We start from the raw sequence: 23,704 nt of genomic DNA, 5'->3' as shown, positions 1-23,704 counted from the left end.
ATGACGCACGCTTCTCGACTCATCAGAACTAGCGCATGTCTCCGGCGGCGGGGTAAGGGAAGAGGCCGTGCTACGAGCTAGACCCGTGGCGCACGGCGGCGACGCGAACTTGGACGCCCTGGAAAATGCTCAGCCCGTTGATGTCAGCTATCAAACAGCGCCGCCCACCTATCTCCCTTTGACCAAGCAATGTGACTGGGATGGAGTCCTGGTTACGTCTCGTCAAGCGCCAAATATGGTCACAATACGATGCAACACCAAAGGAGAGTCGGTTACTTTACAGGATGGCCAAAATACATACTCGAAGTGTCAGTGTCGAAGACAGTGAAGACGGCTACATACTCGAAGTGCCAGTGTGTAATGACAGTAAACAAAGCTACAAATGCGGTCTCGGACCGAGAGGAACAAGATACATAGCATTACGATGTCCGGAATCCGGAAGCCTGCGATTCAGTGCCAAAAGCCTACGCCTTGCTAGTAGGAGACGACTTCTCACCCTTCTCCAAGCCCCATTTCTCGTCTACCTTTGAGCCCATCTGCACGTTCTTCATAGCGAGAGACGAGAGCAAGCCCGCTCCCGCAATACCGATCATCACCTGCCAGATGACGGCAATGCTGCCCGCGAACGCGTCCCGCACCTGCGATCTCAAAGGCTCCTGCAGACCGCTAATGTCGGGGATAGCAGAGTACGCGATGGACGCGCCGCCGGGGTACATGTTGAGGAACGCAACAGGGAGCCTCTTGTTGAGCTCGTTCTGCAGGATCGTGCCGCTGATAGTCACACCCCACACCTGTCGAAGTCTCGTCAAGTCTAGCACGGGTCAGAGAACATGCGTGCAACTCACCCCGGCGAACGACCGACAAAAGGCGAAGAACGCCAGCGCGTGCGCGTTCTTGTCTACGGGGAGCGGGGCGAGGACGGGGAAGTACGTAATCGCGTACACGATCCCCCCGCCGACGCTGACCAAGACGGAGAACCCGATGGTGCGTGCGAGAGGGGTGTCGGCAGAAACCATGGAAAGTAGTCCCATAGCCAGAATCAAGAACGCCCAGCCCACATAGGATTGTGTTCGATAGCGACTCCACTTTGTCACGCTAACTCCCGTCAGGATGACGATCGGCCCAAGGACCATCGAAAGGCCAAACGTGTCTACGCCGGAAATCAGAGGAGATGCGCCTTTGCACGCTTGGAAGTACGTTGGCAGGTAATCTGAGAAGACATGAGCACGGAGCAAAGTTTGAAGACGGAACCTCGTTGGGGCTTACAGATAACGGAGAGCATGACGATAGGGTTGATGAACGTCTGCAGGTAGCTAAGGGAGGAACGTCAGGTCTTTAGGTGCATCAGCGACGGGTAGATGTTCCTACCCGCTGAAACTCGTCCAATTGGACAGTATAATGAAGGGCACCTGAACACTTCTTGTCAGAGATGTCTTGTTGTGAAATCAAGGCTACGTACCATGGGATGCCGTGCTATCCGCGCTTCGTACAGCAAAAAGAGCCCCATACCCCCTAACCCTACCAACAACGGGACAAGCACCCTGGCTGAAGACCAAGGATATACGACGCCTCCCCATGTCAGTGCGATGATGCAAGAGCTCGAACTCGCGATGATCAGGAAGTTTCCTCTGTACCGACGTCAGCTTGAGACGTCTACAGAAAATGAATCAGGCGCACATCCAATCGATCTTGGCAAGCTTCTCAAGGAAAGTCCCGGGCGGATTCTTAAGGTTGAGCAGCGTAAGGACGAGTATGAACGCCAGCCCGCATACGGGTAGATTCAGGTCTGAAACGGCGCTCAGCCCAATTGTGAAACGTCAACTAGCTCGTCATACGACTCACAGAACAACCAACGCCATTGCCCGTGGGACGACACCGCACCGCCGATGAGCGGCCCTAAGGCTGCCGCCAATGCCCATACCCTTACCAGAGTTCAGCCGAGTCAATACAATGCGAGAGCGCTTCGGATCGCTTACAATCCCAGGACTCCACTGACGAACCCGCGTTCCTTCAACGGCACGAGATCGGAGATGACGATGTTGGTAATGGACAAGATGCAACCGCCGCCCATCCCTTGAACAGCTGGAATCAAAACATATCAGCCTCGCGTCTGTAGCAAGCGCTAAGCCTGCTTACTCCGACCGCCGATCAGCCATGGGACCGTCTGCGCTGATCCACAGAGAGCACTGCCCAGGGCAAACAGGACGAGAGCGAGAAGCATGGAAGGACGCCGGCCGAAGATCTAGGTGGAGTGGAGAGTTAGCTACGCAACGTCTCGGACCGAGAAGCTATTGCCGCACTTCAGCCAGTGCGCCACTCAGCGGTAGAATAGCGGTAGACGCCAGAGTATACGCCGACGAGATCCAGATGAAGTCTTCGCCATTGTTTAGGTCGAGGAGAATGGTAGGCAACGCCGTCGAAACTGAGGTCTGTGGCAACGACGGTCAGAGCTGGACCGCCTTAGGACTCTAGACGACGCACCAGCTCTAAGGGGGACAAGAAGAGCGCAAAGCTCAAGGCCAGGAATATGAGCCAAAATCGCGCGCCTCGCTTAGCGACTTGTGGCCTGGCCTCGGCTGGCTCAACGGTTGTTCCCGCTGGCTGGACGGACGCAAGTTCGTGTACAAGCTCTTTTGCCTCCAAGACTGGCACCTCTGAGGCGTCGCCCTGTTTGTATGATTCTGGAGTGATGGTCCCGATTCTGGGGACTTCGTGGCGGGAGTCCGACATGTGTGAGTGAGCGTGTGGTGAACCTGAGTACTCGCAGGGGAGCAGCTAGGGGAGGGATTGGGGCCCAGGGTGAGAGACGGTCCTAGTCAACCTGCGTGCCCGACTTGGCCTGACAGGTTGGCCGGTGCGAGACGCATCTTTCTGTATATTCTTAGATGAATGAACGAGCGGTGTCGGTGCTGCTGTTCGAGGCATGCTAGAGAAGCGACTCGCTGAGCCCAAACGCCACAGCAGAAGCCTCCGATGACGGAAGGAAGCAGTGACTTACAGACTTCGATCAACCTCCAAAGACGCTTTGTCGGCATCGGTCCCGCCCGAGCCCGAGTCGAAGCAAAGTCGACCGCTCAGCAGCCCTGAGCAGTCCACCTCCAGACCAGCCTTACGGTGCGCCAGCAGCTCATCACCTGGGTGAGTGCCGAGCGCTGAGCTGCGGGAATACGTTCGTGGTATGTGAACAGGGACCAAGTCTGTATTGTCGAAGCTCCGCCGCTGTCACCCTACCTGCGATTTCGGTGTAGCTGCGGGCCAATGTGTGATTCCCCCGGCGGTGTCGGCTATCCTCGCTGACGCAGCATTGTGCGCGTCGCTTGATGGCACCCAGAAGTTGCAGCGATAGCTACTCCGGATCAGCTTCAATGAGGATTTGGCTGATACTCAGTAGAAGAGGAAAGGAGCAGGTGCCTATGTGCCACGCGGTCGACGTGGTCATGCACGTTGATGAGAGGGCACTGTTAGCAGCACCCTCGGATGATGATCTGCAACATTCTCACGCTAAGGATAAGCGCCGCTCGCCGCCCACTCGTCGTCTAGCGCGATATCGACAACGATGAACACAATCCCCGACCCGTACCGCACGCGCGCTGCCTATCTGTGGAGCGCCACACTCGATACTGCCTCAGAGATGGCCAGCTCGAGAACTATTCGCTTTTGACGACTACGAGGGGGCCTGGCTCCATCATTGTATCAGATGCAACTCTGGAGACGATGGGAGGGAATCATCAAGGAACATCCAACATTGTACTATCCCTCAAGGGGTTTTGCAAAATCTGCGAGTTTTGCAAAACCCCAAGCTCTCCCTCCCCTCCTCATGCATCGCTCTGATATTTCAAACACATAATACTACACCCATTTTGATATCATCTGGCAACTTTTTGGAGCCAAATGAGCCGGAGGACGCCTTTGCGAGCAGGAGACATTTAGTTACACCTCTAAGCGAGTTGACGCCCAACTTGATATACAGTTCTCTCTTTGTCTCTCGCTGTGAAAGCTCAAATATCTTTCTGGATGAATGTCTGGGTGTATTTTGAATACAAAAATCACCCCCGATAGCTCCGAGGATGGGTAGACATCCTAGGGAAGCCGTTTCTTTCAGGCGCTTATGGGTTTTGCAAAACCCCTTTCATGTAGGTGCTCGGAACATGGCATCCCCATAGCTCGCGTTCAGCTCCACAGAATCTTACGAAAATTGGAGGACATATGATAGATGTCAGTCTCAACAATGCCTGAAGTTTGTGGAATACATAGATCACTGTTGCTGGAGAGGCAGGTGCCATCATTCCTGGCGTTGCAGAACCCCTTGAGGGATAGTATGCCAATCCAGGTGTTCTGGATCTCGGCATCAGATCGTCTGACTGAATGGACCTTGCCTGCATGGGCGTCGGAACATTTCTAGCCCGATTTTGTCTTGATTCTTCTTTGACGCTCTTATTACCCCCCCGGCATTCTTGGGCACCTGAGTCCATCCCCGTCCCAAGTCTTGCTTCCTGCATACGCCGAGCGCCATGTCGTCTGCCTCAGCCTCTGCTGCTTCGGGTGCGGCTGCCGTCATCCCCCACCTCCCGCCTCTAGATAAGATGTTTCTTATCGGGATCTGGGTGGAGACGGTGCTCTATGGTAAGTTTCTCTTGAACAATCCATGTTCGCGCTGCTGACAGCTATTCTAACGATAGGCATCAAGTACGTCGAGTCCTCCAAGCGCGATCCAGTCTTTATCTAACCTAGAGTAGTATTTTGGTCTATGGCAGTGCGATATACGTTCTGGTAGGGCGGATTGGCGGAACGACGAAGTCGAGCTCCCAGTAGGGTCTATCTCTCATCCTCGCCTGCAACTGCGTCGCTCACAAGGTGCTTGTTTGCAGCCTTTTGATCTCAGTATCTACGCTGGCATTCATGCTCTCTACGGCCTATATCGCCGTAACGCTTCGCCAACTACTCGAGGCATTTATTTACTCGCCGCCTGGCACCGCTACTCTGTATTTCGCGAACGAGTCTTCTCGGCTTGCCCAGTCCAAGCTTGGCTTGTACACCGTCAACGTACGTGATTCTGGATCGACGCGATGGACTCCGGCGAATCTCATCGCCACATGCAGGTTTTCCTTCAAGATCTCATCCTTATCTGGCGGCTGTGGACCCTATTCGGACGAAGGTTCTACGTGGTTATTCTACCGGTATGTTGCACCGAATTCCATTCCGTACTTCGAGACTCACGTCCCCAACAGCTTATCCTCGAGCTCGTGCGCTTGGGTAAGTTTCATTGGTTACTCCCGATGTCCCGTTCCCGTGGCTGACGATCGCCTGCAGCCGCTTCTATCACGGCCATGGTCAGAGGCGGGCAGCCTGGCGTCCCGATTTTCGACCCTCTCATCCACAAGATGGGCATCGTGGACTGGACCTTCGACTTGGCGCTCAACATCGGCGTCACGCTCGCCATCGCTGCGCGACTCTGGTACATGGGCCGCACCGTCTCCGATTATGTGTCCTCTGGGACTGGTGTCGGATCAAGGGGGAACAAGTACAACAAGGTCATCTTCACCATCATCGAGTCCGGTGGTCTCTTCGCTACCGCGACCCTGGTCACCGTCAGCCTTTACCTCAGCGGGAACATCGCGACAGTCGTCGCGATTGACAGTATTACGCAGCTTGCGGTAAGTCCCCCCTTCCCACACGGTTCATGCGCCACGATCGCTGATGGGTATCCCCAAGACGATCACCCCGCTGCTGATCATCGTCCGTGTTGGGCTGGGATTGACGCACGGATCGACATTCGGCGGCCGCAGAGGAGAGTCCACTACGGCGCTGGGAACTGCCCAGTCGACGATCCCTGGCGGTCCGATGACCTTTGCCCCTCGCCAGGTGCAGATTAGTGTGTCCAAGGTGCACGATAGTGACACCATGGTGGATGAGTACCCGCTCTCGTCTATGCATTCCGGGGATCTCAAGTACGGCGGTGCCGCGGTCTGAGACTGTCGACACTGCTCATCGGGTCTCTTGTCCGTCTATAGGAGGAGTACGGCTTAAAGCCGCCTTTGTACACCATGTTGTAGGACGCATCTTTGATGTATTATTTATTTATCGTCGCTCATTTGTGTACTGACATGATTTATTACGTAAACATGCTCCTTCAAGTGGTCGTAGCCAAAAGAACGTCTGATTGCGTTAGGGACGTCTTCTGTTGAATATATGGGGTTAACTGCTGATACGGACTTAAGGTTGCGCCGTTCGCCCGCGTAGTGGGGGATTGTTAGCAGCCGTTACGAGATGGCTAAACCCTGAATGGTAATCCTTCTTATAGATAGCCGCCGGTAGTGGCGTAGTAGAGCAAATCAGCTTCGGATTGCTTACATCAGAAGATGTCTTGCTGAGAGCCTTGCACAGTTCTCCTTGATCATTTGCAATCGGATCGGTGATCAAGGCATTGCTCCCGACCCTCTCTGCTTCGAACTCCGTCCACGCGATGGCGATGGTCCACAGGATATCGGTATACAGTAGCCCGCCGGGAAGCTCCCAGTTGAAACTTGACATATCTGCCCTGACAATGCGTTGGCGACCTGCGGATTCTCTAGGACAGCGCTGATACACCGAGATACCCGCCAACAGGGACATCCAACAATTTCGGCATATCTACGAGCCTCGCAGGTTTCAGAAGCCCACAATCTTCCGTAACGTACCTAGGTTTATTTTCGTGTGCATCGGGACGTCAACGATTCCGAGAAGCACCGGACACGAAGTCATCAAAGTCGAGTCAACATACTGTAGCTACCGACAGTGCAGACCCATCAGAGCATCGGCGTATCACCGCGGTGAGGACGGGGCTTCATCACAAGCGAGCTCAATCCAGGACCGGATGGTCCTTGATTATCATTCGCTGGCCCGTCAGAAGACTCTTTTCGCAGATGGTTCAGGATCAGTGGGTTGTGCAATCTGTAAGGGCTCCAGGTCGAAGTTCAACGCCAACAGTGCAGAGCACTGGCGCCCCGCAGCGTCGACCACCACGCTTGACGACGTAGCACACACTGTTTTAGAGACGACCAAGATTTGGTCTGTTTCTGAACCGCTTGCGAAAAGAGTCTCCTGTTCGGCTGTTCGTGCTCTTGTGATGGATTAGCGCATATTGCACAATACATACACCATCGCATCACCGTTCAGATTGCTATCATGGTAGGGACTACGTCTCCCTCCAGGTCTGCGGGCCTGAGATGAGCTCCACAAACTCGTGGAAGTATCACAGTGATGGCGTGTGTTCGCCTGACATGGTAGTATTGACCAACACTTCCATTCCTGCCAACGTCGGGATTCTCCCAAGATGCGCGTTTTTGATCAGCCCCTTCCAGCGAACGCTGGTTCTCGCTGCGGTTTACCCAATTCTCGTTGCGGTTCACCCGAAAAGGTATGACACCCGCCCCTGTCATATGATTTTGGACTTGCCAATAGTCTCGAATCCATAGCAACGAAGGTGCTGCGTCCAATGCCGACAGAGCGGCCCGCCAGGCAATGTCGATAACATCCTTGCAATATGGATGCCTTCGCTATACTTACAACTCGGTCTGGCGCCAGGATTTGAGCACTATTATAAGCACGACCGGTGAAACGAGAAGGACCCATACTCGCTCACCATGGCCCTGACGTCTCTGTTCTACGGACTGTTGCTCACCGCCATCACCTCTGCGGGTGTTGCACGGGCTACGGACATCACTCAAGTCAATGCCATTGTGGGCGTCAACGGAAACTCCACGGTCGAGTGTTGGACCTTGACCACCGACATCTCCATTACTTCGTCCGTGAGTCCACTCGGTACTTCTAGAAGCTCTATCAAATGGGTTGGCTGATCGCTGTCTTCTTTACAGGCCTCCGTCGAACAACTAGGCTCCATAGATAGCGCGAGCTACTCATACTTCCCGGGACCTGACCCATTCGACTCTGGGTACGCCCCTAAACTTCCATCATCGTCTGGTTTCCCGCTGACTTGCCCTATCAGAACGCACACGGCGCCGAATCTCCAGTACGCTGCAAATTGTCTCGCATCTTCTAGTCCCGATCTGACTGTTGTGCTTGCGCTAGATACTTCTTCATCATCGGGGGCGGCGGGACGATCACGTTCCCTGCGGACCCCAGCGAGACCCTGTCGGTCAAGCCCGGTCAACTGTACATCGCTGTGGATAGCGCTTCTACGTCCGACCTGGGGCATCACACAGTCATCAACGGTGGCTCCCTTGTCTTGCAGCTTCCGTTCTCAGGCGGAACCATTCCTTCTCACACGGCCACCTCTGGACAGTGCGCTTCTTCTTGAGTCGACTCGAGGCGCCGCGAATTCGATTAGAGTATAGCATTGTATACCCATCGCACACACCGGGTCTACCAAGCGCCGGACTCTTGCACAGTCGTAGAGAGGCAACTAATAGTAACTTAAGTATAACCCGCGTATGGTCCGCTTCTATATATGCGTATATATACACAGATTGTTGTGAGTAAATCAGACATACAACGACTGGTGTGAATAATTGAAAGATACAAAATGAGGGGCGTGGGTAAGCAAAGATACAAAAAGACACAAAAAGAGAGTGGTGTGGATGATTCAGACACTTATAGCGACGATGAACAAGCAAGTGGACACGAGCATGAAGGTTCGCACTCCAAAATCGGAGTATACGAGTTCCTTCTTGGCCCCCACAAGCTTCGGCGGGGAGACCTTCCGCAGCAACGGCACCCACCGGCTTTCTTCGATCTCCAACCCGTCCAGCCCGAAGTACCGCTGACTCTCGAAACTCCACGAGTCGTTCGCGCGGACCCAATTGCCCAACCCATCGACGTAGCGCGCAACCTGAGCGTCGATCTCTGGACCCCACGAAGGAAGCCGTCCGAAGCGCTCCAGGAACTGATCAACGAGAATGCGATGCCGTTCCGCGACCCATTCCATCGCCCCATGCAGGTCCGTACCGAGCTCGTTCATGACGACAGTAACGATGTTGTGCGCATCGTCCCCTCGTGCTTGTTCCACGTTATATGAGCATATATCCTAGACGTCATCATTAGCGGTCGATCACAGACGACAGTAGTCATATGGCGCACGCACGTTGCCTAGGATCAGCATATCAATGACCCACGTGGTCAGATCGACGATCGCCGGGTGCTCCATCACCTCGTCAGGCAGGTCCATGTCGAGCTCGAGGAGGGCGAACGACGGTCTCGCGCCAATGTTCTCGCGCCTATTCTCGAAGTAGCTGTCTATGGTCCGCACATGCTGTACATCGCGGTCCGCTGCCTGCTGCACGACTGACTGGCAGTAGGTGTCGAAGGTCGCGATAAAACGTCGCTGCGATGCGGGGCTCGCCGTTTGGATCGCCCGTTCCCAGAATCTGCAGATTCATCGTGAGCGGATCTGAGGGCGCCGATTTCACCGCTTGAACACATACTGCCTCGTGATCTCCCCCAAAACATTCTCTCCGACTGGACGGGGCGCGAAAGGATTACGAAGAGCATCCATGATAATATCAGCGAGGCCCTGAACGGTCTTCTCGTCGGCAACGTCGGAATACTCGTCAAACACGAAAAAGACGTTCATGAGGTCGCAGCCAGTGCGGAGTTGCTCTGTGAGGCTATGTCAGCGTGATGCGGAAATACAAATGTGGCAGGGTCGACCTTTGCTAGCAACAGGATAGGCAAGCGAGGCCAAAAGGTCTATAACAGAGCATAGGGGGGTAAGCTGACGAAGTGACGCGGCAAGGACATGGAACGGTTGCTTACTGAAGTCGCAAAGATTGAAAGCCCTTTGGGCTTTGGGACCGAAGGCATGGAAAGACTCCAACCATGCGGCAGAAGCCTCCTTTACTTCTGCATAGTGAGGGTTGATACGACGAGGCCACGGCCAGGCAGCGAGCGTGTCTGGAAGTCGGAAGGAGGCGGCCTGCGACGATAGCATGGTGTCTGCGGTATGGCAGGACTACTTGGCACGAACGCGGGTGGCATACTTATATTTTCCAAGAGCAAAATCAGGCAGTGGCTGTTCGCCTGAGTATGAGGTCTGATTTGTGATACCAGCTGGTCGGACCTGTACCTGCTTGTGTAGATGCCATCAAGGAGAGCGCAAGGGTGTGCGTAAGAAAATACTACATATCATATGCACTCACGATTACGATGTCGGAGTGGGTCTCTAATACAAGAAGCGTTTCTTTGTCGAATACCGCTGCGATCATGGACATCCGGTATTGCATGAAGGGCGGCCGGACACGCGTGCTCCGCATTGGAAAAACTTCTTGCCATTCCTGAGCGCAACACGGCCGTGACGGCCCTCATACGGTCATACCTTACTAGGCAGTCGTCACTTCCGATGGCTCTAGTTGGGATTGTTGATGGGGATCGGGGCGCGATGGAATGTCGCCACAGAGCTCTCCTCGTATCATTCAAGATGACACGGCGATAAGGCTTCAGACGGCCTAAAATCGAAGCACTAGTACGAATCGGTTATTACTCATAGAGGCGGCTGTAATATGCAGCCTAGGTGCCTCAAACAAGGAGAGAAGATGGCGGAGCAACACTGTTCAATAAGGAGATTACAGAGGGCGCACAAGAGGACCTACTTAGTTGTAAATGCCCTCATCTTCTCTCCTTCAAATCGGAGGGCAGTGGTCGCCGTTCTTGTAATGGAGTGGCACGGGATATCATCGCTGTGAACATTGTTGGATTATTGCAGATATCTCCTAATCTCTTTACGCGACCTGTACGTTGACACGGGAATCGCGTTTGCGCGTACCGCTTTGCCGGGCTCCCGGAGCTGAGAAAGCCGGGGAGCCCATAAAGTTACTTCGTCACATAACCGCCTCAGACCTACATGTTGGACACAGAAGTGCGTTTGGGATCGTTGATAGGTGTTAACTACGTTCAAGACCCATCGAGGACGATTACAAAGAGGCCTGGGCAGGGCAGGGGCAACTAGAGTTTGGTGGAAGTCGTCACAGGCCGGTAACAAGGAGTCACTACGTCACACTACAGAGCGTCTGGGCGGGCCTGTCATCACGTCCGGAGCGCTGGGCTCGGGCGGAACGCGTTGTCCGCGGTACAGTCGACACCCTCTTGACCCATAGCCCTCGGGACAGGCCCAAATATATGGGTTTTGAGGGGTTATGGGCTACCAGAACTTTAGCGCCTTCTAAGCGCCCTGATAAGTCCCAGTTAGCGAGCGCTGAACAGGCGTCTACTGACCCTTCGAGGAGCGCTATGGGATTTCGAACACACTAAGCTACCCACAATGTGGTTGAAGCATGGATGGATGCTGGGAGGACACAAGGAAGCATGTATCGAGTACTTTGTGGGTTATTGATGAGCGAAATCTCAATGTGACCACTATTACCGTATGGGTTTTGAGCCCTAGAAGGCTATGGGTTATGGGGTACTGGGGACCTATGGGTTATGGGGTCGAATTCCCCCTATCCCGACTTGGGAAAGCCAAAATCCTATGGGTTTTTAGAGTTTATGGGTTACCAGGGGTATGGGTTAGGAGGGTGTCGACTGTACTTATATTCCTTATCGACATGCATGCCGCTGTGAGCACACGAGCATATGATCCTGCGGTCTCAACTCAATACAACGTGCGTGCCCCTGAGGCCAAACGCCCCCCCTCAGCCACGGCATTACTGTGGAAACGTTGCTGTGATAAGAAGGCCTCCATCTGCTGCATTCGTCAACTGATGAGCTATGTAGGGGACATCGACACTGAAGCTGACCGAGAAGTCGTCTCAAGACACGTTCTGATAGACACGCGAGTCCACGAGCGACAATATACGAAACAACAGTACTCGGGCAGAAGTTGATGAACGTGCAAGCTAGACATGCGTTCTTCCTCACAAGATGGATCTTCTCCAGCAGTTACTGAGCTCCCTACTGATATAGGCGCACGAAGAGGCTGCAAAGATATTCAGTAGCAAGCGTGGGCTGTTCCCCTGTCCATGCTCGGACAGCAAGCGGAATGATACTTCTGAGAGACCACAATGAGGATGATGATTATCGCAAGGAAGAGAATATGTCATCGGGACGGAATGTCCACTGAAGACACCGTCGGAGGAACGGCGCGTAGAGGGACAGCGTCCGTGGCGGACGTCCGGCCTCGGAGACGTTTGCCTTCCATGAGCGTCAGATGTGCCTTACTTTATTCATTGAGAGTCCAGTAAGAATGGGATTCCATCGTTCCTACTGAGAAGTCGCCGGGGCAGAGTTCGATGGCATGAGTACTATTATTGATAGAAGGCGCCTATTCCTGTGTCCGCACAACGAAGTCAGTCTCTTCTTCAGGGTCAAGGGTCTTCAGCGAGAGGGCATCCACCTGACGGATGAGGCAGGTTGAAGAGGGCTCCAATGCTGCTTCGCTGCCAGAGCACCCTGAGCGACTTCGGTCGTCCCGGTCACGATACAGGGGTGACGGCCTAGGAAGCGTTGATTGCGACCCAGCTACCCATGGCTGCTGCGGCAAGCCCGCGAGGTGTCTGGACAGAGCCAATAACGTTCTGATTCACGCAATCGCCGACGAGGATGGGGCGCCGTGGCGGAGTCGGCGATTCACGCCTAGGCTTCGACGGGCGTGTCGCTGCGCGCATAGCAGGGGAGAGAAGCTTTTGTTGTCATCCCACGTTTGGTCTCCTGCGCAAACTCGCGATCTTGTTTGAACCTGTGCGTTAGTCTTTTGCCCCGATCACGATGCTGCCCTTCTTCGCACATTGCCACAGAGCGGAACGAGTGACGCGAGATAGTCGCTGCTCCGCAGTGCTATACGCGCGCCGATACGTGCTGCGCCATCGTTGCCCGTACCGAGCCAGGCACCGCGCCGGGGACAGGGAACACGTCGGCTCCCTCCTATGTCCAAGTCTGACCCTGCTCGCTTTTGCGGCCGGAGTTTGACGAGGCTTTCCTGAGGAGGAGGCCAAGGCGGGCGCCATGGCGGCAGCCGCTGCGGACTTTGATTATGGAAGGGACCGGCGGGAGGAGTGTAGCGGAGGTCGTCGTCGATGTGAAGACGGCCGTCAGCTGCAGCTTGTGCATCTCAATAACCACGGCCCGCTGCATCGGTCTGGCTGCTTGACGTACATGTACTGCTGTTGCAGCCTGACTGCGTTTCCCGGAGGGACGATACGCATCCACGCAATCACCTGCGAGTCCGGAAAGCCGTACTGCCAGATGAAATGAGCTTAAGTGTCGGCCGGCTATGCGCTGTATTGAGGCGGGTAGGCTAGCTGCGCTGAACTTCGCCCGCGGTTTCTGGCGACTTGGCCATCGTATAGCGAGGCAGAAGGTAGCACGTACAGCTCGCTCACCGGTCGCTCGACGTGACCCAAGTAATTCTGGACCGGTTTCAAGCATAAGCTCGACGGAAGGCCTCCAAGGGCGGCCCTTGGTTGGACGACCTTCTGCAGTACGTCTGCGTCAGCTCTCGCTCCACCGCGGCAGGGGGGAGGCAACCAATTGTATAAACGACACAAAGCACCAGGTGGAGTGTTGCGCTCGCCTCTTGCGAGAGTCACTAAACAAAATGCAGGCGACGTGATGGCTTCTCATCGCAGAAGCCTGGGGACGCAGAGGGCATAGACGGTAGAGCGCACCCTGCTCACCAATGGGTGGTTGTGCATGCCTCGCAGACCATCGTAGGTACAGTTGTCCCCAATCTTGGAAAGGGGGCGGATGCAGCAGCTGGTCGTCAGGTGTTAGGTGCCGATGCTGTGTGTCGTCCGAGCGTCGAGCGTGACCCTCCGGGTAATCGACGGGCATTGGAATGAGTTTCGGGGTCGCTGGCGAGCTTTTTCAGTATGTCGGGTCGGGACGGCGGATGCCCCAAATACCGTGACTTGGACGTGAAACACCGTGGCGGACGACTAGGAGTCTACCCGAGAGATCGATAGCAGCAAACAAGAGGGTAGACCCCGTAGGCGACCTGGTCATGTAGATGTCGACTTGAGGGAACGATTATACGAACCTCCCTACCATGACGGTGCTGGTCAAGGTCGCAGCCGACCGCCGGGCCCATGGGCCTGGGCGAGGGGTGTGACAGACGCGTGACAGACGCGTGACTCGCCGATCGCGTCTGAGGCGCCCCTGTGCAAGCAGTCACGGGAGCAGAAGTCTCCTGTCTACCTCTGTTACCTAGGTTCGTCCAATCCTTGCCTTCCTATATCTCTTCCTTTGTCCCCTCTTCGACGCCTTGGTTATATGTCGAAGAAACGTTCTACATCGTCGCAGGCAGCACAGCCTACCATTTCGTCGTTCTTCTCCCGGAGCTCCAGCTCAGCGTCCCCCCGGCGCACCAAGAGGGGGAACACTCCTATCGACCTTACACTTGACTCCGACAACGGGGGGCAGTCACCTCCGCCTAAGCGACAGAAGACCACCAGCGCGTTCTTTACTCCCAGAAAGAGTGTCCCGCCCTCGCCGAAATCAGCCACCCAGCCACTCCGAAGGGGCGGACACGCTGAGCAATGGCGTTTTGACCCTGCCTCTCACAGCAAGGCTTTACAACCCGTAGAGGGCGAGAAGCAGCGTAGCGCGCATGAAAGAGCCAAGAAGATACTGCTTGGAAGGGATAATGTGTTCGCACACCGCTCGAGTTCCGGAGCAGCCACGCCAGCGCCGGACGGGGATGGCCCCGCAGAACATGACGAAGAGCGGTCTGCCGATGAGGGCGACGAGGCGGAAAAGATGTTTGGTGAGCTCATGGAAATGTTTTCCAGCTCCAACTCGAAGGCGAGAAAAGGCAAGGGTGCGGCCAAGAAGGCTGCACCCGTGGCTGGACCAAGTCGGTCAAGAACTCAGAAGGTGGATGAGATTGGCCCGAGTGGCCAGGCGTATACTCCGTTTGAACTTCAAGTACGCATCCACTTCATGTCCTTCATTCCTAGCGTTCTGTTCATGTCTTCCAGGTGCGAGATTTGAAGGCGAAGCATCCCGGTACTGTCCTCATGATTCAGTCTGGGTACAAGATGCTTTTCTTCGAGGATGACGCTAAGGTTCGTCTTCTCCACACCGGAACGAACGGCTGGATAAAAAACATTGTGCTTGCAGATCGCTTCCAAGGAGTTGGGCATGGTTTGCTTCCCGAAACGCAACCTCTTGACGGCGATGATCCCTTTGCACAGGCGAGACGTTCATCTCAAGAAGTATGCGTTACTCCGCAAGATATCAGGAGAGAATAATCCAACAGTCGTATCTTGCAGGTTGCTATCTCAAGGCTACAAAGTTGGAATTGTCGAACAGACCGAGACCGCGGCCCTCAAGAAAATCGGCGACAGCCGCAACGAGCTCTTCGCTCGCGAAGTCACACACCTCTATACAGCTGCTACGTACGTCCCTGTCGGTCTCTCAGCAACAGTGCCTTGACACTTATCGTCCTCCAGGTATGTAGACGACCTAAATACGGTCGACGAGCTGGACCCCAACTCCGCACCACCGCTCATGTGTATATTGGAAGAACCGCGAGGCGGGATGGGTACCGACGAGCGCGTGAACGTCGCTATGGTCGCGATATCCCCCAGTACCGGAGACGTCGTATGGGACGAGTTTGAGGGTGAGCCCCTTTGTGAATGGTGTCGGATGTGCGCGCTGAGAGGGTGAACAGACAATCACATGCGCATCGAGTTGGAGGTGAGCTAGCAAGCCGGATACGTCAATATTGTCGAGTGAAGACTCATGCTGCGCGCAGACGAGACTTGTCCATACGAAGCCGTACGAGCTTCTGCTACCCATTAAGGATCTCAGCTCTGCGACGGAGAAGATGATCAAGCACTTTACCGAGTACGCTATCTCATCTGGCCCATCCGTATCATCGCGCTCACGGTCCCCATCTAGACATTCGCACACGGAGCATCGCATGCGTATAGAGCGATTCAACAAGCAGTTGGCTTACACAGACGCTTTCGCAGCGTTGTCCAAATTCTACACCGAGAAGCACGCGAACGCATCGGAGAGCTTCAACAAGGGTAGACCCATTCGTGTGCTATCGTTCGAACATATTTCGTCTGACACTCCTGCAGGGGACCTGATGGCAGCAGTCACAGGCTTTCCGAAGCTCGTAGTGGCAGCCCTCGCTCAGTCGCTCAAATACCTGATCACGTTCAACGTCGCGGATGCTCTGCGAGAGACACGGTTCTTCGCGAAGTTCACGGAGCGGACGCACATGCTACTCAATGCAAACACACTCACGAATCTGTACGATGTCCACCTGCGTCATCATCGTGCTCCGCTGATGGACATTGTGGCAGAGAGATATACCGTAATGACACAGACTACAGTACGAAAGGCTCGTTGATGTGGATGCTAGACCGAACATCGACGAAGTTCGGCGCGCGCATGCTGCGAAGCTGGGTCGGCCGCCCGCTCGTCGACCCTCAGTACGTTGTGCCCCTCCCCCCTTCGTGCGCGATCCTAATAGCTCCCCCAGCGCGCTTCGCGAGCGCACCGAAGCGGTCGAAGAGATCCTCGCCAATAAGTCTCCCAAGCTGACCCAGCTCCGCGAGCTCCTCCGCCGCCTGCCCGACCTCGCGCGAGGCCTCTGCCGCATCCAGTACGGCAAGTGCACCCCGCAAGAGCTCGTCACGCTCCTCAAGGCGTTCAAGAAGGCCGGGACGGCGTTCTTCGCGCCCCACCCCAGCCAGGCCTCTCAGGGATCGCAGCTGAAGTCGAGGCTGCTGGCGGACGTCTTGGAGGCGCTGCCGAAGCTGAGGGATCCGGTGAACGAGCTGTGCGAGGCCGTCAGGTTCGAGTCTGCGTCTGAGGGGATCGAGCATTCGATGTGGACGAACCGGGATAGGTTTCCGGCGCTGGAGGAGTTGAATACGGTTGGCCCGCTTGCCCCATTTTGTGTATCGGAAGCACACGGACTGATAGTGGTCGATGCGATAGTCAATCCAGATCGTCGAGACCGAGCTGATGGATGAGCTCAAGAACATTCGGAAGGTCGTCCAGAAACCCGCGCTCAAGTACACCGACTGGAACGGGGAGGAGGTACGTTACGCCCCATCATGGCCTAGTTTCTACACGACGATGCCAACACTGCCCACCCCAGTACGTTGTTGAGATTCGCAAAGACGAGCGCCGCGACATCCCCGCCAACTGGACGCTCCTCTCCAGCACCAAGTACTTCCGGCGGTACCACACACCACAAGTCCGCGCCAAGCTCCAGGAGCGCGCCCAGTTCAAGGAGGCCCTCGTGCTGGAGGCGCACAGGGCGTACCTCTCTTTCCTGGCCGAGATAGTCGACAAGGATTACGCGCTCCTTCGGGACGCCGTGAACAAGCTCGCGGTGGCGGACTGCCTCTTCAGCCTCGCACAGGTCGCGGCGCAGGAAGGGTACTGTCGCCCGAAGTTGGTGGAGCGGAAGGAGGGCGAGGAGGACGTGCTGGAGATCGTGCAAGGAAGACACCCGATGATCGAGGCGCTGAGGGCGGAACCGTTCGTCCCTAACGGCCTGAAGATGGGTGGGGGCGAGACGAGGCATAAGATCATCACCGGGCCGAACATGGGCGGGAAGAGTTCCGCCGTGAGGATGACTGCGTTGTGCGCCATCGTGAGTGTGAACTCAGGTCGTGGAAGAAGACGTGTTATGTTGACAGCTGACTGCAGATGGCACAAGTTGGTTCGTACGTCCCCGCAGAGTCCATGACGCTCAGTCTTCTGGACGGGGTACTCACCAGAATGGGAGCGTCGGATGAGCTCGCGAGGGGCCGCTCGACGTTCATGGTGGAGATGCAGGAAACGAGCGATATCATCCAGACGGCTACGCCTCGGACGCTCGTGGTCCTAGATGAGCTTGGCCGAGGCACGTCTACATTCGACGGGGTGAGTGCTGTCACACGTTTGCCTCTGAATAGGTAGCTCTGACGTCCCTTATCTTTAGATGGCCATCGCCAGCGCCGTGCTCCATCACCTCGCGCAGAACGTGAAGTGCAAGACGCTTTTCATCACGCACTATCCACAAGTTGCGGCAGATCTGGAACGCTTGTTCCCCGCCGAGGTTGGGAACCTGCACATGGGCTTCACCGAGGAAACGCGGATCGATGGTTCGAGAGAAGTAACGTTTCTGTACCGACTAGAGTCCGGACTCGTCACGGAGTCCTTTGGCATCGAGTGCGCACGATTGGCGCGGCTGCCGGAATCGGTTCTCAAGATCGCAGCAGGTAAGGCGTTGCACATGAGACAAATGATCGAGGAACGCGTTAGACGGACGAAGTGAGTAGTAACTTTGTCTATTCTGCGTGCTCATCCAAACATATCTGACGCCTCTGTCTGCAGGCTACGCAAGTGCGGGCAGCTCATTCAGCGATGCGTAGCCGAATCTGGCTTCAACACGCTCGTTCACTCAACAGCTCTAGAGGAGTTACGCGATCTCCTAGAATCCCTCACGACCGGACAGCCTACATGAATATGAACGTCGACGCGTCAACTAGACTTGGCCTTCCGCGCCTTTTTGTGTCTCGCCTTCTTCCCCCCGTCAGCGACTCCCTCATCCTCATCCCCATCTCTATCTGATGCCTTCCGCTTTGATACAACCGCTACTTTCTCCTTGCTGTTCGTTTTGTCCTTGTCCGCTGCTTTCGCTTTCGACACTGCTGTACCGCTTTCCTGTAGAAGCTGAACGAGTTGCTTGCACATCGCTTGAAGACCGACAGACGCTTTAAAATGATCGTTCGAGGCGAGCGTGTTGGAAAGCTCGGTCCACTTCGACGGCCGCCAGATGGTAGATAGCTCGTCGCTGCTCTGAGTAAAGCGCTTCGTCTGGCGGACGGCGCCGAGGGCGAGCTTGAGGATGTCCTTCACGTGGGCAGGCTGAAGAGATGTTGACTCGTCACTGCATGCTTTCGAGACGGTGTCGAGAATACCCTTGCGTAATGACGGCATGAACGCGAGAACCTCTGACTTCGTGTCACCCTTTTATGAATGTCAGACAACTAATAAGGGCGAGAAACCGCGAGACTTACGAGAGCTTGCAGCTGGTTGACCAACGTCTGGACAAGGCGGAACACTTGTGCTTGTCTGTAGCCGTTCAGGGCGTCTCCGGACGCCTTGACAAGATCGTCACGCATCTTCCACGCGGCTTGAGGATGCCTCCTGACAAAGTCATCAAAGAACGCCGTACTGAGCTTCGACGCCTTGCGAGCGACAAAGTCGTGTAGAGATTCTCGGTACGCGGTCAAAACAGGCTCAATGTCATCGGCGTGCAGCAAGACCTTGGACAGGTACAGACTGCACTGGTTCAGTGTCGCAAGCACGTCTGGAGTCGAGGCTTTCCTAGCGAGGTTGTGGAGTTCCTCAAGGGTCTTCGTCGCATCCTCCTTTGAGACGCCGTGGGGAACCTCTTTTGACTTGCCGATTCGGTTGCGGAGGATACCGGTAGCCTTGTCGGACAGCTGCTTCTCGTCGGGGCCTGTGCTGACAACGAGCTCCACGAGTGGGAAGATGAGACGAACGATCAAGGGGCTCGTAGGCTGCTTCTTTACGAAGATGTCGATGAGGTCCAACACGCGGTTCTTGAAGTGCGTCGCCTCCCTCTGGGCATCAACATCTGGAAGGGGCGAAGCAGCCAGGTGTCAGCGGGTAATAGCGCAACGAACTCTCATACGATTCGACGCCAGGGGTACTTGCCTTTTCCTTGTCGCTTCTCGGCGGCACGCGCCTTGAATGCGGCGGCGATTTGCTCGTCGATAGCGAGCATCTGGTCATCGTCCATCAGCTCTTCCTCCGATTCGGACTCGGAGTCTTCCGACGCCGCTGAGATCCCGTTCACCCGCAGCGCTTCCTCGATCTTGCGCCTGAGCTCCATATCGGCCTCCTCGTCAACGTTCTCCTCGTCTTCCTCCTCTTCTTCAGGTGAAGACGAGGACGATGAGCCGGCTTCCTCGTCATCGTCATCGTCTTCCTCGTCATCCATGTTGGCATCCTCGTCGGCCATGAGCTGATCCGGATCGCGGCGCTCCAATTGCTATGAATAAGATGCATCGAAGAATGCAGATAAGCAACTGCATAGGCAACGGGCACACACGTTCACCGCGGAGACGCAGCCGCGTGTAAAACACAGGAACAATGCTCACGGTCAGGATAAGATCTATCGTGCTCGCCTGCACGGAGCCCGCCAGGAGGGCGAAGACCTGATTCGCCACGGCCCGCACGTACGCCGTGCCCTTCTCGAGGAATCCAATCACGGTGTCGACGAGCACGTCGACCGGCTCGGGCTGCTCCTTCTCCTTTCCCTTGTCTTCTCCAGCGGCAGCGGCGGACTTGCGGCCTTTCTTGCCCTTCTTGGCCTCCACCGGGAACATCCGCGAGGCACCGTCGATGCAGTTCTAGTGAATAAGAACGATAGCGGCAAGAGCAGGCGATTTGATCGGTGTGAGCCAGTGCCGGCACCGAGAGTCAAGATGACGTAGCGTGCGCTCACCTCAAGGACTTCTGTGTCGGCGTCATCGACCTCCGCGCCATAAGCGTGCAAGAGCGTCGCTGAAAGTAGAAGCTCAACGCCGCGTGCGGCTTCCCGACGGTCTTCGGGCGCCTATAGCGTGGACATGTCACTTTGCGGGCTGCGGCATTGGGTTCGCATAGACTCACGTCCTTCAGGCGCGCCAGAACTTCACGAGCCTTCTGGCGCTGCTCCGCTTCCTCCTCGTCCACCTCGGACAGCGGCTTGACATGCTTCACGTCCTTCTCGAGCTCTGCGATGGTCGACAGCACTCTCGATACCCAGAACCGCCCATCGGACGCTACCGCGGCAACTTTGGAGGACTTGGTGTCCTCTGCTCCCGTAGATCATCAGCCTCCGCGTCCCCGCAAAGTACCGCATAGAAACCCGTCGAAACACACCTTTGATGAGAGTCGTTTGCACCGTCAGGTCGGCCAAGCACGCAAGCAACCGCTCACGGCAATTCCCCCGCAGCTCCTCCGAGAAAGCGGGACTGGGAACAGAGCGCAGCTGGGGAGAGAAACGATCAGAGTCAGCGATCGCGATCTCACACGAGCGCGCAGGGACAGCGATGATAGAGAGAAGCAGCAAAATATGGACGATCGCTCCCGTCGGCTGGGTGAGGCAGGTGGTACACTGCCTGGGCGTAGGAGGGCGGCACAGGGAGGGGCGTGGCGTGGCTGCTCTGGATCCGTACTCACAGCGGAAATAGCGCTCTTCTCCGACTTTTTCGCGATGATGAACAGGCCGTGGACGGCCAGCCAGTCGAGGATCGTCTGGATCCACGCATCGCTCTTGGGGATCGCCCCGTTGCGGACGAGCGCAGCAAGCTGGTCGATCACCCACGCGCGACGCGTGTTCACGGCCTGGATGTCTGTCTCCGCGCTGTGTGGCCACGGTGGTTGCCAGATGGAAGGAAAGATACCGATGATCAGCGCTTTCGCTTTCGGACGGGATGGGAGCACGAAAATTTGCTGTACGTACTCTGCGGAAGCTGATGGCTCATCGTGCACCTGCTTGAGCAGGTAATCAATGTAACTCTGTATCCCGGCTTCGTCCATTGACGTCAGTATCGACTCAACCGTCTTCGTTTTGGTTAGCCTGTCGAACTGGCGGCTCCCGTGGACACCCGTGAGCTGGAGGATCAGCGAAAATCCTATAGTGGGGTTGCCCTTCACGACGTTCTGGAGATCTGTTGCCTGCAGTATGTCATAAGAAAGTTTGTTCGTAGCATCCATCGCATCGGAGATGAATCGTGGGCCTCGAGGACAGCCAAAGAGTGATACGTACCACTTGCCGGGCGGCCTTGTGAAGATACCGGTCGCTATTCGACAGATGGTTGATCCACGATCGCATGAAGTTCTTCGTGAACAGCATGGGCATGTCGTCCGCGCTGACACGAGGCAGCGCCTTTTGGAACACCTGGAAGCCCCAGTACTTCCGCTCGGGGGAAGAGGTCGACGCGAACAGCGATTCTGTGAGGTGCCGACTCCAGCATTAGCCTTGCCGAAGCACAGTCGTATGAAAAAAGAAGGTGTGGGGTAAACAGGGGAGGAGACACACCATCGACGACGATCCGGAAAAACTCTGGGAATAAGCCCTTGGGCGAGCGCTCCACGGTGCCTTTCGCGTTTGGGGGCTGGGGCAGAACCTGATCCAGGAGCGTGTCCCAGACGAAGTGAAGCTGTGGCTTCCACGATCCAGATTTCGGCAGATCTGACTCCTTGTCCTCGTCCGCGTCTGATTCCTACCGTGCGGACATGGGTTAGTCCGTCCGTAGGAGGCAGCGCGGAGATATTCGAACGGGATGGAATCAGATCGTACCTTCAGTATCCGCGCAACGGCGGCGAGATTCCCCGTGCTGAGGAGATCTGGATTCTTGAATGTAGGCGATAGGACTCTCTTCCAGTCTCGAGACGGATGGTACGACTGGAGTTTCAGCGTCAGTGCCAGTTTCTCGGGTGTCCAGATTTTATGCTCCGAGTATATTGCGGCAATCGTTGCATCGACAGCATCGTTTCTCCAAGAGACCTCTGATGCGGAGAGAGCGTCAACTGCGAGGCCGATGGACCACCATGCGCTTTCGCGCAGCCACGACTTCTTCTCTCCGAGCGCCAGCAGTTGGACGAGAACCTCCTTGAAGCTAGCCAAGTCCGAGGCAACGGTTGATGAGGAAGGAAGGGTGGTGTCGCGCAAGAGCAAACCAGACCGGATGACAGAGGTAAGACCGAACAAGCGAGCGAAGAGCACGTCGCGTTCCTCCTGGCCGGTCATAGAGCCCTGCGTTTTAGACGAGTCCAGGACGAGCTGAAGAATCTGAGAGCACGTCACAGTGTCTATCCGGGACAGAAGCTAGACGCGGAGAAGGTAAGGTGCGTTCACGACCTATTGGAGTCAGTCAATGCACGCACCTCGGTCAGGGCCACTGCGAAACCGAGCCTGCTGCTCTCTCGCGGACTCGCCAACCCGCGTATCAGCCTCCGCAAAGAGTACGACACGTCCTGCGCGTTCAGCGCGTCGAGCCCGTCCGACTTCTTGGTATCCCTAGCCTCGTCTTCGTCCTCCGACGACTCCGGAGAGTCCCTTGGCACGAATGTCGACTGGAAGTGCTCTAGGGCAGATATGAGCTTCACAGAGGCATCTATCCTCTCCTTCTTGCTGGCCGAAGGGAGATGCCAGAAGAGGTCAAGGGTGGTAGACATGACGGTGGCTGCGAGCCGTACGCTCTCTGCCGTATTCTGGCGGCAGGTTCTCAAAAATTACGCAGGCGCCCGTGTATGATCGAGAGATAGACGCTAGAGCTTTCTGTTCCAATCTAATCTCCGAGGACTAGAATGCGAGACATTCGCCATTCCTCGCCTGTCCCGCAACCTCTGCGTCCATCTCCCTTACATGCGCTAGAATCTCGACTTCACGATGCTCAGCACGCCTATCCTGTCTGGTTCTGGGTGCCCGCGGACAATACAGAGTCGATCGCCCACGTAAGGGGATAAGCACGCTCCCATCGCCACTTAGTTGGACTCGGACGCAGCCTGGACGCAAGCTATCAGCGCGTGGAATTCAGTCGCAGCCTCCTTCTCTGCGGCTCCAGGAACGCATGACGCAAGCGTTGAGCAACCAGCGGGTCGAGGCCAGACGGTCCATCGAAGAAGAGAAGAGGACAGCACAGATCTAGAGGACAGCACCAAAGACGGCACCGCACATCCCTCCGAACCCGTCGCGACCGCAGCTTCCTCCCCCACGCGTCGGCGAAGATCGCCCGCGGTGCTCGCG

The 23,704-nt window shown here is 55.9% G+C and overlaps 7 protein-coding genes across 7 annotated transcripts; 3 read left to right on the top strand and 4 right to left on the bottom strand.

Annotated features, from left to right (window-relative positions):
* Window positions 1–208: 208 nt before the first annotated feature.
* DICSQDRAFT_104044 (uncharacterized protein) lies at window positions 209–3,241 on the bottom strand. Its single transcript, XM_007364610.1, has 12 exons — window positions 2,999–3,241; window positions 2,482–2,926; window positions 2,301–2,429; window positions 2,137–2,242; window positions 1,977–2,082; window positions 1,843–1,922; window positions 1,678–1,786; window positions 1,460–1,628; window positions 1,369–1,409; window positions 1,267–1,313; window positions 846–1,210; window positions 209–791 (listed from the first exon to the last, which is right to left on the bottom strand). The coding sequence occupies exons 2-12, from the start codon at window positions 2,728–2,730 to the stop codon at window positions 465–467; spliced, it is 1,728 nt and encodes a 575-aa protein (XP_007364672.1). The 5' UTR covers window positions 2,731–2,926; window positions 2,999–3,241; the 3' UTR covers window positions 209–464.
* Window positions 3,242–4,447: 1,206 nt separating this feature from the next.
* On the top strand, window positions 4,448–6,200 carry DICSQDRAFT_104042 (uncharacterized protein). The gene is made up of 8 exons (XM_007364609.1): window positions 4,448–4,623; window positions 4,680–4,686; window positions 4,737–4,808; window positions 4,869–5,043; window positions 5,100–5,177; window positions 5,229–5,253; window positions 5,311–5,654; window positions 5,713–6,200. Exons 1-8 carry the CDS (start codon window positions 4,512–4,514, stop codon window positions 5,968–5,970), a joined length of 1,071 nt encoding a protein of 356 aa, XP_007364671.1. The 5' UTR covers window positions 4,448–4,511; the 3' UTR covers window positions 5,971–6,200.
* An 808-nt stretch (window positions 6,201–7,008) lies between these two features.
* Window positions 7,009–8,426, top strand: DICSQDRAFT_179903 (small secreted protein). The gene is made up of 5 exons (XM_007364608.1): window positions 7,009–7,502; window positions 7,564–7,787; window positions 7,854–7,930; window positions 7,985–8,008; window positions 8,068–8,426. The coding sequence occupies exons 2-5, from the start codon at window positions 7,623–7,625 to the stop codon at window positions 8,294–8,296; spliced, it is 495 nt and encodes a 164-aa protein (XP_007364670.1). The 5' UTR covers window positions 7,009–7,502; window positions 7,564–7,622; the 3' UTR covers window positions 8,297–8,426.
* A 155-nt stretch (window positions 8,427–8,581) lies between these two features.
* On the bottom strand, window positions 8,582–9,925 carry DICSQDRAFT_57723 (terpenoid synthase; the record flags this gene model as incomplete). The annotated part of the gene is made up of 5 exons (XM_007364607.1): window positions 8,582–9,022; window positions 9,080–9,362; window positions 9,420–9,594; window positions 9,646–9,684; window positions 9,751–9,925. 5 exons carry the CDS (start codon window positions 9,923–9,925, stop codon window positions 8,582–8,584), a joined length of 1,113 nt encoding a protein of 370 aa, XP_007364669.1.
* Window positions 9,926–11,378: 1,453 nt separating this feature from the next.
* DICSQDRAFT_12675 (uncharacterized protein) lies at window positions 11,379–11,531 on the top strand (the record flags this gene model as incomplete). The annotated part of the gene is made up of 1 exon (XM_007364606.1): window positions 11,379–11,531. A coding segment is annotated over one exon (153 nt), but the record flags the coding sequence as incomplete, so codon positions are not given.
* A 743-nt stretch (window positions 11,532–12,274) lies between these two features.
* Window positions 12,275–12,740, bottom strand: DICSQDRAFT_135563 (uncharacterized protein). The gene has a single exon (XM_007364605.1). It carries the CDS (start codon window positions 12,591–12,593, stop codon window positions 12,423–12,425), a length of 171 nt encoding a protein of 56 aa, XP_007364667.1. The 5' UTR covers window positions 12,594–12,740; the 3' UTR covers window positions 12,275–12,422.
* Window positions 12,741–14,316: 1,576 nt separating this feature from the next.
* Window positions 14,317–23,142, bottom strand: DICSQDRAFT_135562 (uncharacterized protein). Its single transcript, XM_007364604.1, has 28 exons — window positions 22,843–23,142; window positions 22,256–22,783; window positions 21,995–22,178; window positions 21,722–21,906; window positions 21,416–21,630; window positions 21,133–21,316; window positions 20,833–20,941; window positions 20,581–20,765; window positions 20,414–20,524; window positions 20,067–20,318; window positions 19,623–19,957; window positions 18,957–19,542; window positions 18,271–18,906; window positions 17,876–18,207; window positions 17,602–17,817; window positions 17,045–17,545; window positions 16,882–16,983; window positions 16,421–16,817; window positions 16,242–16,370; window positions 16,014–16,188; window positions 15,829–15,959; window positions 15,683–15,774; window positions 15,599–15,624; window positions 15,378–15,547; window positions 15,198–15,323; window positions 15,046–15,140; window positions 14,904–14,990; window positions 14,317–14,850 (listed from the first exon to the last, which is right to left on the bottom strand). Exons 1-13 carry the CDS (start codon window positions 23,131–23,133, stop codon window positions 18,418–18,420), a joined length of 3,654 nt encoding a protein of 1,217 aa, XP_007364666.1. The 5' UTR covers window positions 23,134–23,142; the 3' UTR covers window positions 14,317–14,850; window positions 14,904–14,990; window positions 15,046–15,140; window positions 15,198–15,323; window positions 15,378–15,547; window positions 15,599–15,624; window positions 15,683–15,774; window positions 15,829–15,959; window positions 16,014–16,188; window positions 16,242–16,370; window positions 16,421–16,817; window positions 16,882–16,983; window positions 17,045–17,545; window positions 17,602–17,817; window positions 17,876–18,207; window positions 18,271–18,417.
* Between the last annotated feature and the right edge of the window lie 562 nt (window positions 23,143–23,704).

Source organism: Dichomitus squalens (assembly GCF_000275845.1).
Source record: "Dichomitus squalens LYAD-421 SS1 unplaced genomic scaffold DICSQscaffold_9, whole genome shotgun sequence".
In the NCBI taxonomy this organism is placed as follows: domain Eukaryota; kingdom Fungi; phylum Basidiomycota; class Agaricomycetes; order Polyporales; family Polyporaceae; genus Dichomitus; species Dichomitus squalens.
Note: the sequence above shows the minus strand (reverse complement) of the source record. Positions and strands in the feature narration are given on the sequence as shown.